This window comes from Rhinolophus ferrumequinum, chromosome 6, assembly GCF_004115265.2.
Source record: "Rhinolophus ferrumequinum isolate MPI-CBG mRhiFer1 chromosome 6, mRhiFer1_v1.p, whole genome shotgun sequence".
Classification (NCBI taxonomy): domain Eukaryota; kingdom Metazoa; phylum Chordata; class Mammalia; order Chiroptera; family Rhinolophidae; genus Rhinolophus; species Rhinolophus ferrumequinum.
The window spans coordinates 66,338,135-66,363,614 of record NC_046289.1 but is presented as its reverse complement, the minus strand read 5'-3'; the positions used below and the strand labels follow the sequence as shown (position 1 = coordinate 66,363,614).

Sequence of the window (25,480 nt, the reverse complement as noted above, 5' to 3'; positions counted from 1 at the left end):
TCTCACCTACTCTGTCTCAACTCCAGATACATATTTGATGTTTCAAAATGTTCTATCAAAGTCCTTTTTAAATAAAATGCTACTAGAATTTTTTTCTACCCGTCAGTGACATTTTAGGTGATATGTTATTGGAGGATATCTTATTTGTTAAAAGCAGCATTTCTTTTCAGATTTACAACCCAGATAATTAAAGAAATGCTCTTTTATTCTTACACAGAGTATTATAATGAATAAATGAAATATAATCTGGCGATATCAAAATTTAGCTGATATTAATAAAATGAATTACAACAAGCAAGCACGCCTTTAAATAAGATATGTATGTAAATGTGTGCCCATCTACTTAGTTGTTACTCTGTTTCAGATCGTAATAAAGACTTAACCAAATCCATTCTTCTTTATGGAAAAATGACTTTGGGTTAACTTGTTAAACTCTGGTTCTCTGGAATCCTGATGAAGATAGAATGGATTGAGTCATTGTTGAGTCATTAGGCAACATTGCTGACTTGTAAACGGCATCTGGACTTGGGAGGATTGTCAGTGACCTACGGTAGTTCCCCCTTATCCATGGGGAATACGTTTTAAGACCCCCCCAGTGGATGCCAGAAACCACAAATAGTGGTTACCAAATCTTATGTATACTATGGTTTTTTCCTACACATACATGCCCATGATAAAGTTTAATTTGTAAGTTAGGCACAGTAAGAAATTATACCAATAACTAATAATAAAATAGAGCAATTATGACAATAAGGTAAGGGTTACTTGAACACCAGCACTGCCATACCGAGATAGTCTAATCTGGTAACAGAGATGGCTAGGAAGTGTCACTGGGCAAAGGGATGATTCACATCCTGGGTGGGACGGAGTGGAACAGTGATATTTCATCACACTAGTCACAGCAGTACACAATTTAAAATTTATGAATTGTTCACTTATGGAATTTTCCATTTAATATTTTCAGACGGCAGTTGACTGCCGGTAACACCTCAGAAAGCCAAGCTGCAGATAATGTGGAGGAGAACTACTATATACACATAGACAAAAATCAGAGCTCTGGTCTGACCTGAGCGTAGTGTAGTCTTTTACCTGGGTATATTCCTTGCCAAGACTTCAAGAAATTATGTCCGTGGGACTGTTACGAGATATATTAGTTCCTGTATGGAGTGTGGGGCTTTTAAGCCAGGAGGGATTCCATATACTTAAGATTTTATACCCATGGGGATTTATTCCTTCATAACTGAACTACCAGTTAAGGAGCTAATGAATAGCCGAGCCCCTAAGTTGCTGTGAGGGCTCCCGCTGAAGAGAAGTCTTGACGTTGTCCTGCTGTGTTTCCTGTCCTGTTTTTTGTTTATTTGTTTTGTTTGTTTGTTTTATTTATTTTTTTGAGTTAAGGATGCTAAGTAGCTTAATTCAGGTTTTGTGGACTTCATTTAGTTCAGCTGAAAAAAAGCCCATCGAGAGGGGATGTTGCAGACATCCCTTTGGTATTACCATTACCTACATATGAACTATTCATTAGTTGTAGTAGGGAGAGAATTGTGATGGAACAGGTAAATACTGAATGTTAAGTTCTTGCTGCGTTTGAGGCAGTATAGGTAGTACAGGGAAGTTTAAGGTGTATATGGCAGAAGTTTGAAATTAAATAAATAGAAGATAATGTTAGAGGAATCATACGTGTTAATAATTGCCTAATGAAAAATACAGATGATAAATACATTGAATTCACCAGAAGGAGAAGCCCAGTAGTCTCTAGAAGCTAAGACGAGAATTAAATGTGGGTCTTTTCCATAAATGTAAAGAGCATTCCAGGAGAGAAAATACAATCAAAAGTAGGAATATGCAGTTATTTATTTCTTACGTGGGTAGTTTAGTTTATTAAAAAGAGAAGGCATTGCGTATTAGCTGCAAGTGTTGTCTGATAGAAAGTGAGCATTCCAAATTTGAAGAATGTCTTCTTTCAATGTAAGCTTACCTGACAATGTATTTTTATAATCTGTGTAAGAGTCCTGTCCAGTATGGTAGCTGTTAGCTACATGTGACTATCAAGCGTAGTCAGAATTGGCACATGTTATATATGAAAAATGTGCACCAAATTTCAAAGACTTGGTATGAAAAAAAGTAAAATATCTCATTTTATATTATCTATTTAAATGATATGTTGTATGTATTGGATTCATAAAATATACTATTAACATTAATTTCACTTTTTAAAAAATTGAGGTAAAATACACAAATTTAGCCATTTATCAAATTTAACCATTTTAAAGTCTACATTTAGTGGCATTTAGTACATTCACAATATTGTGCAACCACCATCTCTGTCTAGTTCCACAATATTTTTATCACCCTAAAAACCGAAAAAAAAAACCCGTCCATATCCATTAAGCAGTTACTCCCCACGACCCCCGTCCTCTGCAACCACCAATCAGTTTTCTGTCTATGGATTTACCTATTCTGGATATTTCATATAAGTGGAATCATATAATATGTGACCTTTTGAGTGTGGCTTCTTTCATTTAGTATAATATTTTGTGAGGTTCCACACTGTAGCATATCAATACCTCATTCTTTTTTTAAAAAAAAAAATAGATGTTATAGTCATTACTAAAAGTGTGGTACTGAAGGGTTCAGCTGTTGTTATAGATCTATTTTTCTCTTCAGTTTTGTCAGTTTTTACTTCACATAGATTGGGACTGTGCTGTTTGGTTCATATATTCTTATGATTGTTACATCTTCTTGTTGAATTGACCCTTTTATAAATATATAATGAATGGCCTTTGTCTCTAACAATTTTTTACTTTAAGTAAGACTATTTTCTCTTGTATTAATACTGTATCAGCCCAGCTCTCTTTTGGTTATTGTTTCATGGAGTATCTTTTTCCACCCTTTCATTTTCAACCTGTTTGTGGTGTTGAATATAAAGTGAATCTCTTGTAGACAGTATGTAGTTAGTTCATTTTTTATTTCAATCCTTTCTGCCAGTCTCTGCCTTTCAATTGGAGAGTTTAATCCACTTAACCTAAAGTCATTACTGATAATGAAGTACTTTTGCCATTTTGCTGTTTTCTGTATGTTTTATACTTTTTCTGTTATTTATTTCCTCCATTTCTTCCTCTTTTTGTTCATTTGATTTTTTCGTAATGTATTTTTAATTCTCTTCTAATTTCTTATATAGTACTTTCTCATTGGTTACCATTGGGATTATAATGAACATCCTACATTTGTAACAACTTAGTTTAAATTGATATTAGCGTAGCTTTAATAGGATGTAAAACCTCTGGTCCTATGTAGCTCTCTACTCCCTTTTATGTTGTTATTGACACAAATTACATCTTTATACATTAATGTGCCTATTAATGTAGATTTATAATTATTGGAAAGAAGAGAAGTTACCAACCCAAAATACATTAATATAATGGCTTTATAGTTACCTACGTAGTAACCCTTACCAGAGTTATTTATTTCTTCATGTCGGCTTTGAGTTACTGTCTAGTGTCCTTTCATTTTATCACTTCTTGTAGAGCCAATCCCCTAGGGGCAAACTCCCGTAGCTTTTTAGTTATTTGAGAATGTCTTAATTTCTCCTTCATTTTTGAAGGATTTTTGAAGGATAGTTTTGCTGTTCTTCATAGTTCTTGGTTGACAGTTTTTTTTCTTTCAGCACTTTAAATATGTCATTTTACTGCCTCTGGCCTCCCTTGTTTTCTATGAGAAATTGGCTCTTAATTTTATTAAGAATCCCTCACATATGAGTAGCTTTTCTCTTGCTGCATTCAAGATTCTTTGTTTTTGTCGTTCAACAACTTGATTATTTATGTCTTGATTTCTATCTCTTTGTTTATCTTTCTTTGAGTTTAACTTTTTTTTTTTTTAATTGTGGAATATTGGAGAACAGTGTGTTTCTCCAGAGTCCTTCAGTTCCAAGATGTTGTCCTTCAATCTAGCTGTGGAGGGCGCAGCTCAGCTCCAAGTCCAGCTGCCATTTTCCATCTTTAGTTGCAGGAGGCGCAGCCCACCATCCCATGCGGGAATTGAACCGGCAACCTCGTGGTTAAGAGCTCGCGCTCTAACCAACTGAGCCACCTGGCTGCCCCCGAACTTAACTTCTTAAATGTGTAGATTTATGTCTTTTATCAAATAGGGAAAGTTTTTTGGCCCTTATTCAAATATTCTTTCTGCCTCTTTCTTTTCTCTCCTTCGTAGTCTTCCCATTACACATGTTGGTTTGTTTGATAATGTCCTACAGATTTCTTATGTTCTTTTCATTTTTCTTCATTCATTTTTCTTTTCTGTACCTCACACTGGATCATTTCAGTTTACCTGTCTTTAAGCTCACTGATTTTTCTCCCTTATCAAATCTATTGAAACCTTCTCATGAATTTTTCATTCCTGTTACTACACTTAGTAGCTACAGAATTTCTATTTGGTTGTTTGTTATTATTTGCTTTTTTTTAATTGATAGTTTCTGTTTGCTCATACATTGTTTTCCTGGTTTCCTTTACAGCTTTGAGTATAATTAAAACAGTTGATTTAAAATGTTTGTCTAGTAAGTCTAATGTCTGTGCTTCCTCAGAGCCTGTGAATGGGCCAAACTTCCATGTTTCTTTTCATGCTTCATAGTTTTTTGTTAAAAACTTGACAGTTTGAATATTATAATGTGATAACTCTGGAAATCAGATACTTCCCACTCTTCAGGGTTTATTTTTGTTGCTGTGGGCTGCAGTTGTTTGTTTACTTTTCTAAACCATTTGGTAAAGTCTTTATTCTTTGCCATGTGTGGTCTCTGAAGTCTCTTTTCCTTTAGTTTGTGGTCCTCTCGTGCTTGGACAGAGATTTCCTTGAACACCAGGACCAAAAAAACCCCAAATAAAACAAAAAAAAAAAAAGAAAGAAAAAATCTCCCGTCTTTGCAGATTATGCCAGTGCTTAGCCATTTACAACTCTGCCTTACCCTCTACTTCCTGCTTATACTGAGCCTAGAGATCAGCCCAAAATGAAAACTTAGGGTCAGATCTTTTCGTAACATGTGTTCTGCCCTGGGTGTGCATGTGGCTTTCTAAGTTCCCCAGTAGATTAAATCAGTTTTGATTGCTCTAATTCCCGAAAGAAATTGTCTCCCCAGCTTTTCCTTCCAGATTTTTGGTATATCTGTTGTTGGCCTCTGTAATATTTTGTCCCCAGAAGTAGCTGGTTGTTTATAGCTGTTTACTTTACAGTGTGTTTGAGGAACACAGGCGCCTCGTGTGAGTCCTTCACCTAACTCCAGACACAGTTCTCTGAGACTGAAGTCTATTCTGCTCTCTCCGGAACAGGGACCAGGATCCCACGCTTGAGAACACAGGTTGCCATCTTGAACACCGCTGCTATTTGCGGAGGTGGGGACTAGGGTTAGACCAAGGACAAGTAAAAGTGCCACAAAGCTTTCCTACCGTTTTGAAGTTGCCTTTTCATTTATCATTGCTTGGTCTCTGTAAACCTTTGACTATTTTCTAGAGTTCTGACAAAGTTGATTCTGACAATTTTTGCTCTGTTTTTTAGTATTTCTGTTGAGGGATTGGCCCTTAGAGAAACTTTCAGTGCCATCCTACTCTTCTTACTTTTCTAAATTAACTACCAGAAAATTAAATATTACATATATTTATGGCTTGCATTATATTTTTAACATATCTTCTTACTTTTCTAAATTAACTACCAGAAAATTAAGTATTACATATATTTATGGCTTGCATATATCACAATATAATGGCTTGCATTATATTTCTCTTGGACAGCACTGCTGTAGGCTATTAAATTTTCAGTGAAAATTGAATCCATTTATGTTGCATTTGGAAGGAAAACTCTAAAATTTTCAAAGGTCCCACAATCGCACAATTAGGATTAGCTATTTGCCATTATACGTTTTATTCCCAGACTAGCGTAGCATTGTCAGACGAAGTCTTTAAACTTCCTTTTATAGGGTGAAGCATCATTAACATTGTGTAATTTTGTACCTGCATTACTGAAATCTCCTAAATTTTGACTATATTCTCATTTGATTATGTGTTGAAGTCACCTTGTGCTGTCTACTTCTTTCCAAAAGCACTCTAGGTAGGTATTTGTAAGAAGAGCTCAGCATTCTTCATGCTTCTTCATCTGATTTTCTTTTTTCTCCCCCTAGATTCAATTGTACAAGTATTTTATTAAATACTTATTTTATGGAACTACTTCTAGGACTTGTTTTCAAGTGTTGGCCATATCCAGAAATCTCAGGTGTTGGTGATTTTTAATACTATATGCAGAGGTATCTCTTTTTCTCAGGAGAATATTCTGCAGATTAATTTGGGTTAGTGCCTCTGACTCCATATCTTTTTAGCATCCTTGGCTTGTTTGCCTGCTCCCTGAAAAACTGGCATCCTAGATATGCGTGGTTGCCAGTTTCTCCTTGTTATTCCTCTGTTCCTTGCCATTAAACGCCAAGATGCATTCTCAGCATGGGTAAAGTTGTACTCTAAATACTTGCCTCCAGGTACACTTGAAAAAGTGAGTGTTTCTCACTTATACTAAATAAGGTAAAGAACCATATAGAAGGAACTGGCAACATATTTAAAATGTGTGGGTACTACATGGAAGGGAGTCTGCTGGTTTCCTTAGCAAAAGCCGTCTTACAATGTTGATGATGAAAGAATTATCTCCTGAGTGTCAACTGAATCTCCCTGCATCTGTTCCCTCACCAGGGAGAGCAGAGATCTCTCACTGAATGCTCTTGCTATTGCCCTGAAGTAGCCAGAAGGGTATTATCAATACTTCATCTTAGTTATAAATCCACAATTTTTTCATAATGTCTTTGGTAGCACAGATAAGACCAAGCAGTATAATTTCAGTGAAGACACTGAGAAAGAAGAGTAATAGGCTACTATCCCTCTTCCCACCTGGTGGAAAGGAACTTCTCATATAACTACATAGTAGTACACACAAGGATGTCATGTGCCTAATCTAACGCAGAAAAATGGAAGAGTGTCCCCTTTTTGCTTTAAATAAGAATCATTAACCACGGCTAACCACCAGGTTTCAACTATTTGAGTCTCCTACTCACACTGTACATGGTGGAAGAAAATAACCTAGTAATAGGCGTCAGGGAAGACTTTCTGGAGAGTAAGAGATACAGTTAGATAATTCTTGTAATTTAGAGATTGTCCATATTCACTTTGGAGTCTATAAGAATACTTCTTTGCCAAACCTATGCCTGCTTTCAAAGGGTGAAAATCATTTTTCCCCTACCATCCAGGAACGCCTTTTAAGGATCTTTTCCTTTCTAAAAATCTTGAGCTAAGGTGCAAGCATACCCCTGTGCCTGTCTACCATCTGAGTTCATATCTCCTCTCTCAGGATATGCTTATTTTTGTATATCCGAGATGAGAATATCCAGCTTCCTTCTGGCAAGACCCTATTTGCTGCCTACCCTTCCACAGAGCAACCACTTTAAGTTTAGTAAAATGAGCTAACATCTTTAGAAGAATTACATGCATACGCCATGATTTGTGGCATGTTCTGTAGAAATATCTGGAGAAGGCTGGAATGCCAGGCTATATTTGAACAAGTCTGTGTGACTGAGGAAAACTATAAATTGTAAACTACTTCTGTTAAATGCTTCCCTCTTCTCATACCCTGTCTCTGATAACATTTAATAGTTGGGTGGTAATGTTTACTTAAAATATTATTGTAGAGAATATAGGATGTTTTGTTACTGTAAATATTCCTCTATGGAAAAATATTATAAATTCTTTTATAATGAACAAATCTTAAGGGATTCTAAATCTCTCTCTCTCTCTGCCTCTCTCTCTCTTAGGTTTTTGGGGCTATTTTGTTTTGGTACTGTTGTAGTCTGAAGGTCGGAGTCCAAATACTCTCACTGGGCTAAATCAAGGTATTGGTAGGTAGGGCTGCATTCCTTCCAGATAGAGGATCCGGGGAACACTCCTTTTTTCTGTCTTTTCCAGCTTCTAGAGGCCTGTATTTCTTGTCTCATGACTTTTTTCTTCTGTCTTCTGCCTCTCTTTTTCTCTTTAATTAACCTTATATTGGTATGGTTTTCATTTTCTGAATATTATTTAACACATTTTGTTCCTTTAGGAGTGTAATAATTTTATGGTTTATGTACTTGGGAGAAGATTGTGTAACTCTACTTAACCAGCATTCAGGTAACTCATTTGCTAGAAAATATCATCTTGATAAATCTCTAAACTATAGGACCTAAAAATCTATTGCAGAGCAGTGTTGCCCTTTAAGTCAAATATTCTTCATCTTAGGTTTGTGAACCTCTTGGAAGGGGCTGTGAACCACCCCCCCAAATTGTATTCAAATATGAGTTTTTAGCTATATATGAATTTTCTTCAGGGAAGATAGTCCATAGCTTTAATCACAATTCCAGTGGCAGCAGTGATTACCCTGGTACCTCAATTTAAGAACTGTTACTGTACAAAACTAACCAACTTACTTACATAGCTCTGGCTTTTTCTCAGATGTTTCCTAAATTTGTATACATTTCTAATTGCCTGTTGGTCATTTATAGTGTTATAGCCGACTGTTCTTAAACGTAACATTTCTTAAACACTTCTCCTTTGTTTTTCTCTCTGCTGTCCCATCCCACGCCACTTCCAGACTCTATGCTGATAACTGTTTGGTTCCAGGGTGTTAAGTTTTACTTGTAATTATTTTCTTTTACCTTTCTGCTAGAACGCTTGCTGATTTCTCTTTCTTTAGTAATAGTATTCTCGATTTTTAGATGGGTACAGGGTTGTATGGAAATACAGACATTTGCTAGCTTCCGTTACAGATAGGTTTGTATTGTGACAATGTGCTATATATAAACAAGTATCTATATAAATACCTATTTTAAGATATTTTATCATGTAAAATTTGTTATCATAACTTTCCTAGTAATCTCTGCCCACAGTCTCTCCTTGTTATAACTTTTTCTGTACTTTCAAGCTGTGTAAATATTAAACACCCATTTTTGGTAGGAAACTTCTTAGGTAAGGAGATAAATGATGTATATTGGCAACATTGTTGTAACAATTTAGCAGTTTGTTGGTGAAGATATAATTGAGCACTATTTGAAGTAATGTTAAATATATTAAGGGAGGTTTAAAAAAAAAAAAAACCTAGAAGTTTTAAAGCATGGAAGGGTAGAAAGGTTTAGAACTTGGATTAAACTTAGAAATCGGATAGGGAAGTTTTCTGCCACAAATCCATGCTAGACAAAATGGGCCTTAGATATGAAAAGGAATTCATGGTGATAGGTTTCAATTCACCGACATTATATAACACATATGAAGACCTATTTGTGCCCAGGAGAACAGAAAGACATATGTAGCTGAGAATCAAAGACCAAATTGGTTTTATTAACTTCTGAGCAATGGAAAAGGGTAATGTGTGCTTTAATTCAGTAAATACACGAATACTTGCTCTGCCTGACATAGGTGATTTTAGGGACCTTCTTACTTTCACAGAAAATGAGTATTTTGTTTGCTAAAATGACTTTAAAAAGAAAAAAACCGGTTTTATCTCTTAGTAAGATGTAAAATAGGTATGTATGAGATCTAACAAAAAGTTAACAGCACAAATAAAAAAAGAAAATAAATGCATTTGACCGTGATAAATTAAAAGCTTTATTCTTCAAAAGACAGCATTAAAAAAGAAGCTACAGATTGGAAAAAGATGTTTATAATTCACATAACTGACAAAGAATTAGTATCTATAATATAAAGAATTTATGCAGATCAACAGAACAAACAACCAGCTGAAAATTAAGGATAGTATAGAAAGAGTGAATAGAGCAAGAAGGCAGTTCTTGGTGGATACACAATGGGTTTAGTAATAATAGAGCAAGAGGATTCTAAAACGGAAAAAAGAAACTGAAAAAAGACCATTTTTAAAGCCAAGCACGCTTTGCATTTGGACAATTAAAAGTATTAGGGCTTGTAAAATTTTCTATAACTATATCCTTAATTTGATAAGAAATATTTTACCAACATGCAAATTTGAAAATGTAACCATAATTTGCATTTATCCATAAAATGCAACTTCAGATTTATTCTGGATCATATAATACAGTATTGCTATTTCAAAAGAAACTACGTGAGTCAACATAGCTCAAGCAAAATTTGTCTTTGTGTTTGGTCCTCGTTTTTGCCTTAACTTTATTGAAATACCAGTTGAAAATTCTAGAAAATAAAGCTCATGGTTACTATTAAGAATTTTACATAATTTAGAACACTTACTTTGTAGTTATAACCCTGTTAACAAATCCTCCAGAATCGATCCAAATCAGTGCATTCCTCTTTGTCCATTGTTATCACTAGTCCAATCCAACATAGCCTCTCACCTAGACTTCTACATTGGTTGTCTAATTCCTCTACTGTGGATGAAAGGATATACTTGATATAATTATTCAAGTAACATCAGAGATTAGCAGCTGAAGTACAATTTGGCTTTTGAATAAAATAAACGAAACCAAGCAACATTTTACAATAAGAGTGTCTTCATTTCATCAGAATGAAGTGAGCTAGGCTGAAACAGTGGTTGTTATATAGTCTGTTGCCAAAGTGAAGAATAGAGTTTTAGTTTTAAGTATTTTTGAAAATAATACTAAAGAACTAATTGTCAGTTTTGACTTTTTAGATAAATCACTGGGAACAAATGCCTTTCAACTAAGTATTTAAAGAAGCTCAAAAGTGAAATTTCTGAGAATTTGGCAATAAGCGTTAAGTTGTCGTTATAAATGGCTGTTGTGTCAGAGACTAATAGGTAGGAAATACGATGCCGAGAAGAGAGTAAAAATCCAACATATTATTGAATTTTAATTCCATGATGGCAAATATTATTTTTCTTTATTTTCGACATTTGTTAGAATCGGCTTCTATTGTTTACATGATCAGGAAAAATAGCTTATTATTGAAATAGAAGAATATGATTTGGTTTCTTGCTTTTAAGTCACTTTTATCTAAGGAAGGGATAAGAAGTGCAAATTTTATGCTATAGGGCAGAATATGACAAAGTTTATAAGAGCTGCCGTTAGTCTTTGGGAGTGATTGCAAATTTTAGACAAGAGTTACACTGCTTTTATTTGGGAGAGGAGGACATTTGAAGGATGGGAGATTATGAGACTAAAAACACAGGTGAAAAGGTTAACCTTGGCAAGAATGAAGGTTTGTAAAAAAAATAAAAAACAACAACAACAAAACACATTATTGAACAACTTGAAGAATTTTATGGTAAGTAGTCTTAGTCTTAGGCCTTGAAGTTGAAAGCTGGGTTGTGAAATTCTAAACTAATGAAGGCTATGATAGAGGGAATACAGATTTGCATAAGCTTCTGGAATACTTTAAAGCTTAAAGGATCGACTTGAATAGATAAGAGAAACAATTATATTTGATGTAATTGAAAACATGAAATTTTAAAACAAGTGGATATAAATTATTGGCCAGCTTTAAAACCTCCTTTGTTGTATTACGGTGAACAAGTATTATGGTGAACAATGAATCGGGCAAACTTACTCTTCCAGTAAGGAAAACTTTGTTTTGTCCAATTTTCCTAGAACAGACAGTATGGCACTTTTATAAAGTAAAAAGCAGAAGGAAAAATGAAAGAAATTGGGGGCAGCAAGAGGAATTATGTTTGGGATACTTTTGTTTAAAGCATATTTGTACACTGTTAAAAATAACAAAAAATTTATAGTATCTTGGGTAAAGTCACAGACAGTTAAAATGTGGGTTCTTTGTTTAAATTACTTTTAACATATAAGTATTAATTAAAATAATTTTTGAAGAAACTCAGAAATGAGAATACCTAATTTCACTCTCCTAAAATAACTACTAGAGTTTTTATATATATATATTCTTTAATATTATACACATTTTAGTATTTGTAAAATATAAGATATGCTTGAGAAGCATTATTCAAATTATAAAGGAGAATTAGTAAAATTCAAAGATGATGAAATAAGAGCCTATGCCCTAAAGAGGATAACTAATACTCCCATATTCTGAAGTCAAAATATACTCTGAGCTTCTAAATTGGGTATTTTACTACTTGGGTATTCCAAGTCTTACAGAATCTAGTATAAAGTAATTGAATTTCACCGTTTACTACATAATTAGGTGAGAAGAATCAGGATCCTATAGTAAAATAGACAAATGGTTATTGGGCACTTGAATGTAGGTTTTAACCCACTTCTACCTTTGTGACTTTGTAACTCCATTGAACTTTAAACGTGTTGCGCTTTAAATGAATGAGCTGAGTTCACAAACATTTAATCTAAAGCTAGTATGTCTAAGTTAATGAGCTATGCTTCTGGTATATCCTTAGACTTATATTCTTGATAAACCAAATGCCCTTCATTCAGTACTGATTCTATCTCTCCAGCTTGGTTCCCACTGTAATAAGCTTTCTCCGATTCTTGGGATGCATGTCATGTTTATTTATAGTAGAGGTACTTGTTCCAACATATCCCGCGAGGAGGATTCCAATTTGATATTTATGTCAGCTCAGCCTTTAGGCACACACCTCCACTGAGCTGTGCTCCAAGTTGAAGATTGGTAAGAATCGGGCCCAAACAAGAATTAGAGCCTCTGAATAACTGAATAATAAAAAGCTTAGATAGAATAGCTGCCTGTAAAGCTGAAGATTTTCAGAGTTTCTATATAAAGAATTATTTGATCCCAATAATAGAGATTTAGAGGTTAACCATGTAAATTTTATTTTCTTTCCCAGGTCCTACCTGGCTTTGAATTACCAGGATGACAACTATTTCAATTAAAAATTTTTTGTTGTAATAATTAATACTCATATAGTGTTTATTATATGTCAGGCATTGTTTACGTTTATTAAAGGCAGGTTCTGTAACTTCTCAAGGACATAACGCTAGTAAGTTGTTGAACCAGGATCCAACTTATGAAAGTTGGACTGTAGACTTCTGATTCAACCACACCACCATACAGCTCTAAAAGGGTATAGTTCTCTGACAGAAGACTTGTGTCCAGAGTATAAAAAGAACTTCTAAAAATCAGTAACAGTAGATAGCATAGTAAATAACAAATCAAAAGACTTAAGAAGAAGAAATATAAATGGCATGGCCAATATGCGAATGAGAAGATGCTCAACATCATGAGTCATCAGGGAAATGGATATTAAAACCACAATGGGTAACCCCTATATACTCACTATAAAGAATAAAATTTAAAAGTCTGAAAACACCAAATGTTGGCAAGGATACAGAGCAACTGAAGTTATCATACATTACTGATAGGAATGTATAGTGGTATGACCACTTTGGAAAACAGTTTATTAATTTAAACATACTACTCTATGACACATCGATTTCATTCCCAGGTAATTAAGAGAAATAAAACATCTGTCTCTATGAAAAAGACTAATACAACATAATTAGTGAAAGAAGTCAAGACATAAAGTGTACAAGTGGTGATTCTGTTTGATTCTATTAATATGAAATCCCATAAGAGGCAAAACTAATTTATATGTTAGAAATCAGAACCCTGGTTATCTATTTGATGGGAAGGAGGCCTAAGGGAATTTTCTTGAGTCATGAAAATGTTCTTTATCTTGATTATCATGTTGGTTATGCAAATGTGCACATTTGTCAGAATTTGTTGAATTGTATATTTAAGATCAGTATGTGTCATTGTGTATAAAGTATACCTCAATAAAACAAAATATGTAAAGTAAAAAAGCAAGGAGGGTATTTCAGACAAGCACTATGACGAGAAATGACATCTGGCAACCTAACACTTAGAACATACAGAGACACTAAGTAGCACAGAACTGTTCCGTAGAACTTCAATTGATTGTCATAATAACCAAGACAAGTTTAAGTTATACTCAGTATAATTTTGTAAGAAGTCAGCACGGCATGCTATTTCATAAAGAATTTCATCAATAATTATTAGTTTAAAAGTTTTAGAACTAAAATGCTTATATGTCAGTTATCTAGAACATTAGCATATGAAACACATTTCTTAAGATTTTATGTAAAGAATAGTCGAGGTTAATATTGGGAAGTAATTCTGAATGGAACTATAATGCAGTCTCTTAAGAGTGGAGTCTGCCAAAAAGAGGCTGTGAAAGGTTTCTGTAGACCAATTTGCTTGATAAGTTACTGAAACAGAACATTTGTCTTTATATGATTTGTGTGATTTAGCTTCCCAGATGTTAGAAGAAATAAAAATGGTATCTGGGTTTCAGCATTTTATTTATATGGACTATGTAATTTGAGTGTGTTTATCTCTGGGTTTCTTCATAACTTGTTCCATGGCAATCACATGAGCTTGAACTATTCCACTGATGAATGGAAATAAGAATTCTGTAGTCTTTTATTGTGAGGTTAGTTGTCAAAATAAAGGTTAACCTTTTAAGTTAGTTTGTGGTTTTTGACGTCTTTCAAGTAGGTGACTTTCTGTAGACTATCATGGAAGTAGTGAACACTTAAGTTACCACACATTAACTAATGTGGGCTTTGGTTTCTCAAACAAGACTGACAGCTTGGCTGGGTTTTGTTTATGGAAAAGCTAATTTCTCATCTTTGCATCTGTTTTAGTAATAGTTATGCACGAGTGCGAGCTGTGGTGATGACCCGCGATGACTCCAGCGGTGGATGGTTACCACTTGGAGGGAGTGGACTAAGCTGCGTCACGGTCTTCAAAGTCCCTCACCAGGAAGAGAATGGCTGTGCTGACTTTTTCATCCGTGGAGAGCGACTCAGGGATAAAATGGTAATTAATAATGTATTTATTGCTATAATTTTAAGATTCTACAGAACGAGTTATATATTTAAAATGATGATTAGTGGACCATAATTTATGAGAATTATTTTTACCCAGGATCAATGGTTACGTTATTGGAGCTCTTTTAATATTAATGACAGTGCAATATGCCTGTGTCTTTGCAGCTGGGACTGACAGTAACATGCAGGTGTTCGGGGAGAGCCGCCTTTCTGGTTAGGTTTAATACAAGACCGTTCGTGGGCAGTCCCCTGCTTACTAAACCGGCTACACCCTGCCTCGCCTTCTCCCCACTATCCCCGAGACTGGAGGCTGGCAAGCTATAGACCCCAGGCCAAATCCTGGTCTGCCATCTGTTTCCGTATGGCCCATGAGTGAAGAATGGTGTTAGCATTTTAAAATAATTGAAAATAATCAAAGAAGAGTAATAATTTTGTGATACATGAAAATTGGATGACGTTCAGATTTCAATGTCTATAAATAAAGTTTGATTGGAATGTAGCCAAGCTCATTCATTTATATTTTATCTATGGATGCTTGCACAGTACAATGACAGGACTGAGTAGTTGCAACAGACCATAAGTATTTGATCCCTTAAACAGAACATTTTTTCTGACATCCACCCCTGACTTACATATTCTCAGGTTCTTTCTCTTCATTTCCTATTAATCTAGTTGTCGTAGGCTCACAAGGGTAACTGGTGTCCAGCCTTGTTTTTAACTCTAGTGTCTTCCACCCAGATGAGTGTTTTCTTACACCTATGTATTTTTTAATTTGAATCTATCTTTTGATAATGTTGGATATTTTTAATTAATGTAGAAAGCTCTTTCTCATTCTTTATTTCATTTGTGAGCCAAACAACAAGTAATTATATCTGAAATGTTGAGTAATGTTAGTACCATTCCTGTATCAAGCAAAAGGAGAGCGTACACTTAGAAGCAAAATGAGAATAAAGTGCCCAAAATTTCTATGACCCTTGAAAATAGCTAGGTTCTTTTAAATACATATTAGTTGAATGGTTTGTAAGCCCATTTGGCACATACGATATTATGTCTATTGAAAATGTGTTTTAAATTCCAAATACTTTTCATACGCGAACATTTCAAATAAACCTACTTTTAATATTGGTTCTTGGTTTCTGACTATTTTTTACTACTAAATTATTTCAGTAATTTAGAAAGTTGCCTAACTTGTCTGTGCTCTAGTTTCTGCCCCAGTGAAAGGAGAGTTATCTTAAATCATCTTGAAAGCCTTCCAACTGTAGTTTTTTGTGTTTATGATTCACTCCTGACAATGAATCTCAATTAACCAGAATGTGGTTTTAGGATTATAGGAACCCCGGTGAAATTCAGAAGTGTATATAATAAAATAACATGTCATCTCTAAGAGTTTAAATATTTAAAGGTGATTCTGGCCTTGGGTAACATAGGGGCTGGCATATGTGAATGCTTATTTAAAATAAGGCTTTGTAGACTTCTAAGAAACGGTTTATGGCGATCTGTCCTAGAGTGTAATGCTTCTTGTGTGAGCTAATGATAAGTGAGAAATGTTGGAGGAGAAGTTGTAGATTTTAGAAACTGAGTAAAATGGTGAAGATCTAAGGCATTTTTAAAATAGAAAAAGAGAAGAAAAAAGGTGGAAAAGGTGGAAAAAGAATTAAGGGGAAAGCTTGCTAGAAAAAGCATAAAAACAAGGAAAAGATGAACTGGATGTGAAATAGAAGGGGAAAAATCAGAGTGAAACAGAATGTTTCCTATATTAATGGATCAGTTTACTTTAGGATAATTAAATAAGGGACATGGTTTGCATAACTAGGAGTGAGGCTGGTCAGACAGCTCAGACTGATGGATTAGGTGGTTGCTCGGAGTGTGGCTTTTGACATAAAACTAGTGAGAATGAACCTGGGATTCAGAAAGAACACAAGCTTATTCCCTATGACAGCACTTTCAAAAGAGCCTTTAACCTAATCCTAGGGTGTAGAATCATAATAGGCTAACAAGAAAATACGTTCTTCTGTTAGAAACACTGACCTATGAATCAGAACACCTCTTTATTCACCTAATAGTTTCTCCTTGAAGAAGCTTGTTATTTGTAAAACAGGAATGGTAAGTATATTTCACTGTAGACGTATAGGAAACGTTATTCACTTAGAGGGTTGACATATTTCTTGTAGGGATTAGCTACATTGTAAAGCATTTTAGATTATGGGGACTTGTATGATCAAAAGCAGAAGCAATAATACATGGCTATAAATTGAAAACAGCAAAATCTTGTGGTGTCTCAAGATAAATAGAACAGTGACATTGAAATAAGCAAATTAATTGCCCCCCTTTGCTGGGTAATACACTTCTAAAGTAATACAGAATTAAAGTATATATTCTTTTTCACTATCACTGCATTTGGGAATTAATTTCCATATATATATTAGTTCCCAAATGCAGTGATAGTGATAAAGAAATATATATATATATATATATATATATAGCCAAAAAAATTTATGCAGATTTTAAGAAAGGAAAAAACCATTAAAATTGCAATACTGAATATATACCATTAACAAAAGAAGAATATAAGTCATGTTTGACTTCTGCAGTTACAGGAAATGCTCAAATGGTTACCATCAGTGTCGAGACACTTCTGATTACAGTGAAGTACTGCTTGAGCAACATTGACCGAAGTGTCCACTTGTATACATTTTTTTGGCACCCCCAGGGTGTGTGTGTGTGTGTGTGCATGTGTGTTTCATTGATTGGTTTTATTGTAATCTATTTTTCTGGGTTCTAGTTTTTTTATTTATCTAAAAAAGAACTCTGTGACTTGTTGAGCCTATAAATTTACAAAGTTCTTCCCAAGTTGATAGTTTTCTTTAAAATCCTTCTTGGTGAGTAAACTGCAATTTAATATTGTTCCGATGTAATAGTTAATCATATAAAAGGTATTTGCTGAAAACTTATATTTCTATACCCATTTTTTCTGTGGGTCACATCTTAGAATCCTCTACCTTAGATAAATTTTAGAAATGAAGTGAGATACCTGCCCTTCATACCCCAAGGAAAGCTTGTGTCCTTTAAGAAAGAATAATTACTAATGAGATACATCTGTAGCTAATAAAGAAATACTAGATAATATTTTAAAGAGTGCTTATAAGTCAGAACACTGGTAATAGTAGTGAAGAAGAAAGATGGCTTTTTTCAAGAGTGAAAGAAACACTTTGGTAGAAGAGTTTTCCAGCCTTGGATTTACAATTACTTGTACTAAAAATATGTCTTGTTACACTTTCCAAAGGTTTATATTATACTCTCTCTTTTTTTTTTAATAAGAAAGGGAGCACAAATAAAGACTAGGCTGATTGGGACATTTTTCAGGAAGGCAGCATCGTGTGTAATTGGGGCAACACTCAATGATTTATTGGTTCGTTCATTCAGAGGGATCAGAAATTATTTCTTATGATGCTTTCCTATAACTTGTTTTTATGACGCTCACTAAGGTAGAGTTTATTTTATAAGTTACTGTTAATTAGAGCTTCCCAAGCTGTGTGCCATGAATAAAAGTGCTGGAGCCTTCAGGCTAACTGCCTCTTAACTAATAGCAACTCCTCTTTCTTGGTTGTCTTATAAATGTTATTATTTTTTTTTTTTAAGTATGCCTGAGGAAAAAGTTGGAAAACAGTGCTCTACGTAGGTGGCTTTCATACTTTATTGATAATCGAGAAGGAATTCAAAAGAAACACCAGGCTTTGGTGTTGTTGCCTAAGATAATCTAAGCACTGCATTTCTTCCAGACATTTGGGGATGGAGTCTATCTATCGTTGACAAAGATAGATTCTCAGAACTGCTTTTCTTAATCTACATGAGTTGTATCCTCCATTTCCTTCTAAATCTTTATAGCCTTGATTTCTTCCTTTAATTCTTTTGTATAAGTTAGTGTTATCTTGCATCACATTTTTTAAAACGCTAGCTAAAATTTAACCATTAATTTTTATAGATTACAGTAAAGCTCCATCCGCATTGCCTATGATATAGAAGCTTCCTCTTTTGCATTCATTTTTCGTTAGATAGAGTGGCTTTTCTCTGTTAGTATAGCACTTAGTATTTTATAGGCAAACATTTTACTAAAGTGTTTTCCATTCGTGTAGGTTATATTATTTGACCATTTTTAGCTGAATTGTATATGATACGTAAATTTAAAATACTGTATTATAATACACCATTAGAGTCTTTTTAAGTAGCTGAATAAACTGTTAAGGATGACATTGAATTTTGCTAAAATATTTACTAGTAAACACAGTTTTTAATAATCGTGGGGATCTAAATTAGGTATTCTTAAGTTTGTGTAGTAGGTAACAAAATACTGTAAGTTTACTAATTTAATTGAATTAAAACTTAAACTTCTTTTAAAAGCATAACTTCTTAGCACATTATGGCTAACAAATGACAAAAAATGCAATAGGCTGCATAGAAAGACAGAACTCTTACGGCATCTGGATTACTTAAGATGTTCTGTGGAAACAAGAAAAGGCACTGTGCTGTGTCAAAACAAAGTTATAAGAGCTATCATTATAAACTTACAGTGACAAATGTGATAATGAAATGAAGAAAGGGAAGATAAACATTTCAAGTTTAGGAAGTTGCCAAAGAGATTAAGGAATTGTTTTTCGGATCAATAAGTAATTAGCTTGTGGATAAAAAATGGTTTGTAAAAGTAAGAATGCCTTTAAGATAGTATTAGGTTGGTGCAAAAGTAATTGCGGTTTAACAAGTTAAAAGTAATTGCAAAAACCGCAATTACCTTTGCACCAACCTAATAATCGTGTTTCCCCGAAAATAAGACCTAGCCGGACAATCAGCTCTAATGTGTCTTTTGGAGCAAAAATTAATATAAGACCCTGTCTTATAGTATGTAAGACCCAGTCTTATGTTATAGTGAAATAAGACCAGGTCTTAATTAATTTTTGCTCCAAAAGACACTTTAGAGCTGATTGTCCACCTTGATCTTATTTTCGGGGAAACATAGTAGTTTTACTTAAATTTTTTAAATGGGGTTTCTTTTCAGTTATTAGAACCTAAAACAAAATTAGAGTATTTGTTTTCTAGGAAGAAAAGAGAGTAATTATAATATAGGAATAGCTTTATTTAAAATAAGATTCACCCCCTTTCCACCAGGGGAAACAGCTTTCTGCCTTGGATTGAACTTTATAGAAGCACAGAACAATTTCTTGCTTAGCTTTTCGCACTGTGCCTCTGAATTACTCCATTGTGAAACCTGAATCTTTCTACAGAACTCTTCCTCCACTAAAAACCAATTGCATTAACTAGTTTTCCCTTTAAGATTCAATAACTCTGTCTCTCGAAAGATACTGGTTCTCCTATTTACCATAATATCGCAGTTGGGGCGAGGGGAGTGGGAGTGGGAGTAGAGATGGTATCACCATTTTTATTGTGCCTTATTCTTCTTACAGAGCATTACTCCGTCATCTGGTACATAAATCCCCTGATTGACGCTCTGCTGTTCAGTTCACCATCCTGTAGCTTTCATTTTCATCTTCTGACCTTAGCAGTTCCTTCCTAGAGCCGACTTTCCTACATCTGAACTTCATCATTATTCTTGGCTACTTTGCTGTGCAGTTTTGACCTTCTGGTCTTCATTTCAGCAGGCTGCTTTCCTGCATCTGGTTGTTACCCAGAACTGTTCCATTTGAGGAATTTTATAATTTCCTGTCGTTTCTTTTTTATTCCCCTTCTCTTGCTCTACAGTTTCATGTTTACTCCGTTACTTTGTAACTCTGATTTTCTCCCAATTTCATGAAATTCCTCTGGCTTGAGTATTTTTCTTAAACCAATCTAAATTTTCGTTGTCATTTAGACTACTCATTCATATTTCAGTAGATACGGTAGTATGTTGCCGAGTTTTCACCTTACTTTACACTGGATGAACTTCATTGGATTTCATTGAATCCTACATTATTAAAAGAGAATACTCCTTTTTTAAAGGTGAGTCTTTCATGCAACAAATATACATTGAGAAGCTAATGTGTGCTAGACACCATTCTAGGCACTGGAGCAATATACATTCCGATGCGAGTCAAAGAAATATTACAGTAAATAGATAAGTAAAATGAGTAATATGCTAAGTGCTAAGTGACATAGCCCTAAGTGCTATGTCAAAGTTTATGTAGTGGGCAATAAAAAACAAATCAGGGGAAAGGAGTATAGGGAGTTTTTTGTGGGGAGGAACTTTTATAATCCGGCATTCCTTTATCTTGAATCTATCTGCCGTTCCCAGAGGCAGTCCTGCCATGATGTTTCCTTTTCCTTAGTTACTTAGGGTTCATCAAAAGCAAGCATTGAACTTACAGAAATGCCCTCTCCTCTTTTTCATTAACTAAATTACTATAAAGATAGTATATTAAAAGTTTATGTGGAGTAGAGAATGTAGACAGATAGCTGGCTAATCCCGAGGAAACAATAATGGCAGGAACAATGTCCTTTTTATTGTCACAGGTAAGTTACAGACGGAAAACTAGGAAAATTCGGTAAGAGAAAGCACCTTGAGCGCATCGGTTTTGCTGTGAAGGATTGGAATTTGAAGACAAGTTCATAATCACAATCATCATCATCACCATCATCATCCAAAAATAACTTCATTTTAGGGTCAATCCATTGAAGAGGTGACAAATTGGACCATTAATGACTTTTTTGTACAACCATGCATTTTGTGACTTCCTTTCACAGTTGTTTTACGGCAGTTAATTCTTTAGTTCTTTCACAGTTGTTTTACAACAGTTAATTCTTTAATATTGCCAATATTGCTTGAAGAGAGAAAAAATCTGCCTGTTCGCATCTGTGTTATCTTTCTTTTGGAGCCATGGGATAGCTGTTTCCTGAAAATTAAGATTTAGAATATGTCCCGTATTACCTTCCCTAGTGGCTTTTGTTTCCTCTTTTCAGAAAACTTCAGCTTAGCCCTTTTTTTCAGCACTCTCTTTGCTGACTATTCTACACTTCCTCTTTATTAACATCATTCTTTAGTTGTTGATTTATACGGGTTGACCTGGTCTGTCAGGCTCATCAGGATTATCTTGGCTTCGTCTTTCTCTTTTGTTCCTGATTGTGATATATTTCATATTCCTCCTATTACATTCCAGCTGCCATTAAACTGTTACAATAGTTAATAGCTTCCCTAATAGCTGAAGTCCAAACTCTTTGATCTCAAATTATTGGCCTTATTAAGCTTTCTAAATATTTCGTTCCCACTTTTGCTCTATTAGAATCTAAATTATCCTCTGAATGTAACACGCTTTTAATTGGTTGGTTGGTTGATATTATTCTTTTAATTCATCAACAGCTGTTTGAGTGCCTTTTATGTGCTAGACTTCTTATATTAGTTTCCTGAGGCTGCCCTTAAAAAATACCATAGACTGGGTGGCTCGACCAGCAAAAATTTATTTTCTCACAGTTCTGGAGGCTGAGAAGTTTTAGGATCTAGGTGCTGATTGACTTGGTTTCTGATGAGAGCTCTCTTCCTAGATTTCAGAAGGATGCAGTTCAGTCCATACTACTTTCTATTCAGTTCCACTCTTTTGTCTGTTGATTCTTATGTGAATATTATACTTTTAAAATTAATTTTATATAGAGTTTAATATTTGCTAATATTAGTGTTCCCCTTACTTGTCTTTACCCCGTTTATGGCTATATTTTTGCTCATTCTTTCAGAACGGTAAACAACTATTTTTATATAGGTACATTCATTTAAGTTTTTTCATGCATACATAAAACATTTTGTGACCATTGTAAATGATTTTTCTTGGTCATTTCTGGTATCTTTTAAAGCTCCTTCATGCAATTTGTCTTCTTTTTGTATAATGCTAGCCAAAACTTACAGAATAATATTAGATAATGTTGTTGATAATATTGGCTTCTTTTAATGTAATGGTATTTCTAGTGTTGCACAGATAAGTATGATGTTAGCTGTTGTTTTGGGATGTCCTTTGTCTTAATACGAAAGTGTCCTTAACGTCTCTTATGTTTCCCATCAGAATTTGATACTATACTCATTTTTCTGAAATCCTGTTTTGCAGATGTTTCATAGACTTTTTAAGTTGATCTATTTATTGAGATAATTGTAGGTTATTGATTACTCTTAAAGGGAATAATATAAAGAGATCCTGTTTTCCTTTTACCTAGTTTTCCTAATGGTAACATTTTGCAAAACTAGTATATCAAACTGGAATATATATTCACGTTTATACAATCCGTTATATTCAGAGTTCCCCAGTTTTACTTGTACTCATTTGGGTGTGTATTTAGGTCTATACAGTTTTACCACATGTATCCACTACCATAGAAAAGATACAAAACAGTTCAATAGCCACAAAAATCCTCTCTTCTGTTACTTTTTTTTTATAAACACACCTCCCTCTTGCCCTGGCAACCACTCACCTTTCAAGATGTTATATAATTGGAATTATAAATATGTAACTTTTCAGGATTGGCTTTCTTCATTTAACATAGTTCCCGGAGGGTTCATCCAGGTGTTGAGTGTATCAACAGTTTGTTCTGTTTTATTGTAGACTAGTATTCTATGATAACTGTGTACCAAAGTGGTGACTATTGACTCATTGAAGGAAATCTAGGCTGTTTGCAGTTTTGAGCTATTGCAAATATAGCTACTATAAACATTCATATACAAGTTTTTCTGTGAACCTAAGTTTTATTTCTTTGGGATAAATGACCAAGAATGCAATTGCTGGGTTGTATGGCAGTTGCATGATTTCTTTTCTAAGAAACTGACGAAGTCTTCCCCAGCGTGGCTATTATTATGTCACATTTCCACCAGCCTTGTATGAGCAATCTAGTTTCTACTAGGCATTCTCGCCAGCATTTTGTGTAGTCACTATTTTTTATTTCAGTCATTTTGATAGGTGTGTAGTGATAGCTCCTGTAGTTTGAACTTGCATTTCTCTAATGGCTATTGATGTTGAATATCTTTTCATACATGTATTTGTACCTTCTTTGGTGAAGTATCTCTTCGTGTCCTTTGACATTTTTCTCATCAGATTGCTTATTCTTTTTCTGTTGAGTTTTACAAGTTCTTTATATTAATTTTAGATACTAGTTAGTTTTTTGTTGGGATATGGGATTTGCAAATATTCTGTCCCTATCTCTAACTTGTCTTTTTACCTCCTTAACAGAGTCTTTTGCAGAGCTAAATTTTGCAGTTTTAAATTTTGGTGAAGTCCAATTTATCAGTTTTTCTATTTTTCCTTTCACGGATCATGATTTTGGTGTCAAGTAAAAAATAAAAACTCTTTGCTTAGCCCTAGATCCCAAAGATTTATCCTATGTTTTTCCTAAAAGTTGTACATTTTATATATAAGTCTGTGGTCCATTTTGAATTAATTTTTGTATAAGGTATGATACGTCAAGTTTCATTTCTTTTGTCTATAAATGTCCAGTTTTTCCAGCACCATTTGTTGAAAAGGTCCTTCCTCCATTAAATTACTTTTGTACTCTTGTTAAAAATCAGTTGAGCATTTGTGTGTATGTTCTCCATTTTGTTCCATTCTTCTATTGTCTGTCCTAATACAAGTATCACACACTGTATTATTGTAGGTATATTTTAAGCCCTGATATTGAGTAGAGTTGATAGCTCTTATTTTATTCTTACTTCTGAAGGTTATTTTAGCTATTCTAGGGTCTGTGACTTTCCATATAAATTTTAGAATAATCGTGTTCATGTCTACAAAAATTCTTAAAGGGATTTTTAATAGGAATTGTCTTAAACCTGTAGGTAGGTCAGTTTGTGGAGCACTGACCTCTTAACTATTATCAAATCTTACCACTATATCACTATATCACTTATCACTATATCAAATCTTCCAATCCATGAACGTGATACATCTCTAGTTAGATTTTTAAATTCTTTCATTAGCATTTTGTGATTTTCAGTATATAGGTCCTATATATGTTTAGTTACGTTATACCTAAGTGTTTAATTTTTCTTGGGGCAATTATAAACGGTATTGTGTGTATAATTTTGATTAGTGCATGCTCATTGCATGTGTATGAAAATGTGATTAATTTTTGTGTGTTGATCTTACATCCTGTTACTTTGCTGAACTATGAGGTTTTTTGTTAGAGTCCTTGGGATCTTTAAAAGTAGACAATCATGTCATCAAAACATGACCAGTTTTATTTCTTTTCAGTGTGTATGCCTTTTATTTCTTTTTCTTATTGCAGTGACTAGAACGTCCAGTTCTCTGTGTTTTCACCCTTGGGTATGATAGCTTTTTTTTAATATATGGGTTTTTTTTTTTATTGGCAGTCTTTATAGAATTGAGGTAATTCCTCTCTATTCCTAACTTGCTAATAATTTTTTATCATGAATGGGTGTTTGAGTTTGTCAAATGCTTTTTCTGTATTAACTGATGTGTAGCATCTTTAGCCAGCTTGATGATGTGATAGATTACGTTGATTTGGGTTTTTGTGTTTTTTTTGGAATGTCAACCCAGCCTGTCTAGAATAAATCCCATTTGGTCCAGGTATATAATCTTTTTATTGGATTTGACTTGCTACTATTTTGTTGAGGAATTTTGTGTTTAAGTTCATGAGAGTCTGTAATTTTCTTTTTTGGTACTATTTTTGTCTAATGTTGGTATCAAGGTAATACTAGTCTCATAAAATGAATTGGGAAATGTTCTC

General features: G+C 34.1%; 1 protein-coding gene across 1 annotated transcript in view; it reads left to right on the top strand.

Moving 5' to 3' along the window:
• Window positions 1–25,480, top strand: part of SPRED1 (sprouty related EVH1 domain containing 1) — a 114,083-nt gene that overhangs the window by 37,291 nt on the left and 51,312 nt on the right. The window contains exon 2 of the mRNA XM_033108713.1: window positions 14,597–14,771. Coding sequence (XP_032964604.1) covers window positions 14,597–14,771 — 175 coding nt within the window. The remainder of the gene's footprint in view (window positions 1–14,596; window positions 14,772–25,480) is intronic.